This window comes from Silurus aristotelis (genome assembly GCF_946808225.1).
Source record: "Silurus aristotelis genome assembly, chromosome: 11".
In the NCBI taxonomy this organism is placed as follows: Eukaryota; Metazoa; Chordata; class Actinopteri; order Siluriformes; family Siluridae; genus Silurus; species Silurus aristotelis.
In genome coordinates this window covers 4,713,457-4,718,004 of record NC_139584.1, presented here as the reverse complement: position 1 = coordinate 4,718,004, position 4,548 = coordinate 4,713,457, and the positions used below count along the sequence as shown (strand labels likewise).

The 4,548-nt window shown below is 38.9% G+C and overlaps 1 protein-coding gene across 4 annotated transcripts in view; it reads right to left on the bottom strand.

The window, feature by feature from the left end:
• Window positions 1–181: 181 nt before the first annotated feature.
• The window catches only part of LOC310733658 (AN1-type zinc finger protein 5), a 9,153-nt gene continuing 4,786 nt past the window's right edge, over window positions 182–4,548 (bottom strand). For 2 of the 4 annotated variants that reach the window (XM_083555080.1, XM_083555081.1), the window contains exons 5-6: window positions 4,404–4,511; window positions 1,034–3,350 (exon numbers count right to left, since the gene is read on the bottom strand). In XM_083555080.1, coding sequence (XP_083411206.1) covers window positions 3,202–3,350; window positions 4,404–4,511 — 257 coding nt within the window. In that variant the 3' untranslated portion in view covers window positions 1,034–3,201. Of the gene's footprint in view, window positions 3,351–3,971; window positions 4,005–4,403; window positions 4,512–4,548 lie in introns of all 4 variants that reach the window. The other 2 variants (XM_083555083.1, XM_083555082.1) reach the window with 2 other exon arrangements.

Here is a 4,548-nt window from a genome sequence, read left to right as displayed (position 1 = left end):
AGAATTTGTAGGTTATTATAAAAAAGCAACTCTCAATCCCATATGTTCACGTTGTATTTGTGAAACCTCCTGCAGCTCGGACGTGATGTTAGAGGACGTTTACAATGGACACGTGTGGGGGACAGATGGACACGTGTTTCCCACACGATACATTAGAAGCTTTTTTTTTTATATATATATATTTATATAAATGGAGGTGTGATTACTTACCGTCCCACATGTATGGATGATCGGTTACATTCAGTTGAATCACTTCCTCAAATTGATTTAAAACAATCTCCTGTAAAAAATACTGATGCTGGAGGATTTAGATCATTTCATTATAGAAATCGGGAATCGTCACCAAAAACCTGTAGTGCATAAGTATAGTAGCACGGGTGCAATTAACATCAGACGTCACATACTTTTGAGGGGGGAAAAAACCAACAATAAACCTGTATGCAATTCAGGCGTACAATAATATTGCATTATAAATGAACATATTCTTGAAAGATTTTGAGTATGTTCAAAGATCATACCGAACACGAAGCCCTAACCATTGAGAAGCTTCCAAAATCAAGTCCAAAAGTGAGGGGAAAAGAAGAAAAAAAAAAAAAACAACGTTGTGGTGTTAGCAAGTGTTCCCTGGTCTAACAAGAACAAAAGAGAAGAATGTTTTTCATCCTGGGTACAAAAGCGCTGCATTCAGATTTTGCGAAAAACAAAATCACAGAGAACGCAATCCCTACTATGAAGCATGGTGGTGGCAGTATTACCACGTCCCTTTTTTGGTTGCTTTTCTAAATTATTCCTCTTTTGTCTTTTCACTGCCTTCTGTTAGATGTTCTGCTTGAGCTCCAGTTGTGAAAAATGGTGATAATTCACTATCGTTCTGCACGATTACACGGGGTATATTGTTTAAACAATCATACTCTGATTGATCCCTTTCCTGTACATGGCCCTGGATTTCTTTTTTGTATATATGATGATGTGCGTTTAGGAATGTTCTCGAACTAACTAAAATATTGCACATGCTTTAACTACAAACAGAAGATTTTTCCATGATGCTTGGATTTATTTGTAAAGAATTACACAAAATACATAGGTATTCCCTATAGACATGCATTCCAGATACACAGTATGGAATTTTAATGAAGACCAAATCCTAGTTAAGGTCATCTCAGGTGCAGATTTATAAAAAATTGAAAAGGGGGGGGGGGGGGGTCACTAACATGATCAGTGTCTTCACATAGATGAATATCATTAATTATTAATAATAACATAATAAAAGGTAAATTAAGCAAATGTGTTATTTCAGATCAAACTGAATACTGTGTGTAACAAACTGGTAGCCCTTCACATTAAAGGTACCCAAGAAGTAGCTCTCAGTTTCAAAAAGGTTGGTGACCCCCGTACTAGACAGTGTTTATTGAAAGTCTGAAGAGATTAAAAAAATAACTCGGCACTAGCCTCTGTTTCAGATAATGTGTCTGCGTATGATTTTGCTTAGACGCCTTTTTTTCATTAACAAGTCATTAACAACAAATCTACATCGTCCACAACCCTACCCACAAATCATGCTGTTTACTGCCCCACCCCCTTGCTTGACTGACAGCCACAATCCTTATTCTTCTTAAGAAAGTGAAAACAGAACAAAAAAAAATTATGTATGCTCATAATCAATTCAACCATAAAACACTGTTTTTGCAATCTTTTTAAAACTTCTCATGGTGCCTTTATTTGTATATTTTTAAAATAATTAAACACGTCATACATTCTAAAGTGGAATCTTAGCTTTAAATTAGTGAAAAGAAAATTAATAAAATAAAATAAAAGTCCTCAAAACTATGACGACTATGGAAGAAAAAAAAAAAAGAATACTGTAAAACCCCTCCCTCCAACCAATCCCGCCCCCAAATCCATTCCCTTTAGTTCAGCAACAATTGTCCTTCATGTCTCTGCTTGGGTACGAGAAGCAGATTAGCAATGGATACATACGTATTAGAAAACATACACATAGCTTTATTAAGTATTACCTCACGCTCGTCTGCGTGTCAACCTCGTCACGCTCGATGCTGGATTATAACTAGATGGATAAAGGAGTCATGTTGTATATACATTTGAATGACCAAAAAACAATTTTTGTAAATTGTGTTTTTTCTTCTTCGATAAAAAAAAGAATCATACTGCGGATTGAGATGCAACATATAAACCACGTCTGCGTACGATACCACCGTACGTCCGTCTACCCTGACAGGTGCTGACTTCTAGTGTGACATCATCAAAGCGTGGTGTGTTGGCATAATTGAAATAAAAAACCAAAACAAAAAAAAAAACAGACGGAGATTCGATGTGTCCGGCGCTCGTTGGTCTGCTGGTGGTCAGGAATATCTACGGTCAAGAAATGAAAGGAGGTTTGCTCCGGACCAAAGGCGTCTAAAGTCTCCGGTTTATTTCCGTTTGTGCTCGGATCGTCGCGGTTCACTATGTGCTTCGATTCAATGGATAGTCTCTTGTCTGTGGCTCAATAGATACGTATCAGATAATCAAAAATGATAGAAAGAGAAAATCTGGGTTGCTTCCAGTAAAACTGAAAAAAAAACAAAACAATAAATAGGATGCAATCTCAAAAAACGAGCTAACTACAATATATTAATATAGATCCTCTGATATCACTTTCATACACTCATTAAAACAGGAACGGAAGGAGAAAAAAAGAGGAAAAGAAATCTATCTATTGCTCGTCCACTAAATCACTCGATCATCTCACACACACAGACCTGATGATGCATCAGAATTATTCTTTTTTTTCTTTTTTTAAATCATAGTAAGACTAAAATAGGATGAAAACTCCGCCCACATGCCTCCCGCTGTCCCCTTCCTCAAAAATCCCCCCCAAAAAAGAAACCACCCCCTCCCACCTCCAAAAACACCCTTTAAAAATTATCCATGGTGGTTCACCCACCAGCCCCACCAGTGCTCCCGCTGACTCTCAACCCCACCCACCCACCCACCCACCCATACACACACACACACACACACACGTTACATCAGTCTAAGAGAGAATCAGGGGAGACGGGGGTTTCGGAGCAGATGTGTGCAGCGTGTCTTTCTACTGCTGGAGAAATGGAGTAGAATAGAATAGAAATCGGTGACGCCGGTGTTCGGACGAAACCTGCACATCAAACACTTTTCTGCTGTGTGTGTGTTTTTATTCGGTCCTCATAACTTCTGGATCTTTTCTGCCACTACGATGGGGTTCTCTTTGCGGATCTGAGCAGCTGCAGCCCCTCTGTAGTCGTACGGACAGTCGTGTTTGTCCGAGTAGCGGTGGATCGCGCAGAACAGGTTACCACAGCGACAGTCAAAGCCTAAAGAGAGAGAGAGAGAGTATGTGCAAGTATAAGAGACAGATAAAGAGTGAGAGAAGGCAGAAGAGAGAGACAGAAAAAGAGAGACAGAGAAAAAGGAAAAGCAGGGAAGGGAGTGAAAGAGTAACAGTAGAGTATGTATGAAGAGAAAGTGAGAACAAGAAAGAAAAGAGAGAGAGAGAGAGAGAGAGAGAGAGAGAGAGAGAGAGAGAGAGAGAGAGAGAGAGAGAGAGAGAGAGAGAGAGAGAGAGAACAGCATTTAAAGTGTATGTGGTGAGAAAGACAGATGGACAAGGAAAAAGAGAAAGCAGGAGAGTGTTTGTTTGAGAGTGTGTGTGTGTGTGTGTGTGTGTGTGTGTGTGTGTGTGTGTGTGTGAGAGGGAAAGATGAATAGAGAGAGAGACAGAGCATGAGATGGTTATAGTGAAAAAGAGAGAGATAGAAAACAATAAAAAAGAGAAAGCAGGAGAGAGGAAGAGGGAGAGAGAGAGAACATGGTGGTGTAAAATTAACCACCAATAATTCGATTTTTGAAAGACATTTTTATATAATTTTTATCCATTTACAGCTACAGTTAATGTTGGGGGAACGTCCATGAGACAAGTTCCTGATTCCACTTACATTAGAGTCGCTCACCTGCCTCTTTTTTTCTCTCTTGAAGTTAATAAAACACAAAAAAGCAGCTTGTTATAAAGAAGTCTAAAGTGTAACCGCTGCTCCAAAACCCGTGAAAAAGCGCTGACACTGGAGACTCCTTCCATACATGTTACACATTCATTTATGAGAAACCTGCGATACTCTTGGAGATGAATATTCTAGAACAGCAACAACACCCTCTGACCGAGCAGAATATGGAAATTTTTAATAATGTACTGGGAAGTGAAGATGTCAATGTTCCCCCAGATGAAGATCCTGACACAGAGGTGATAAAAAGATACTCACAAAAAAAATTATAATAAAAAAAAAAACACGTTCCCCTGTTCTATGTATAAATAAATGAATAAATAAAAAGTATTAAATACAAGAGTCCTTATTTTCTGCTTTAGAACTTACCTGTGAGTCCAACTTTTTTCCTGCAGGTGAAGCACCGGTTCTTCTTCTTGCTCTTGTCTGGAGTCTGATCTCCGTCTGAGGAGGCCTGTGCTGCCTCTGAGGCTGGACCTGAAAGGGGAAATAAAAAAATGAATGAAATAAAGAA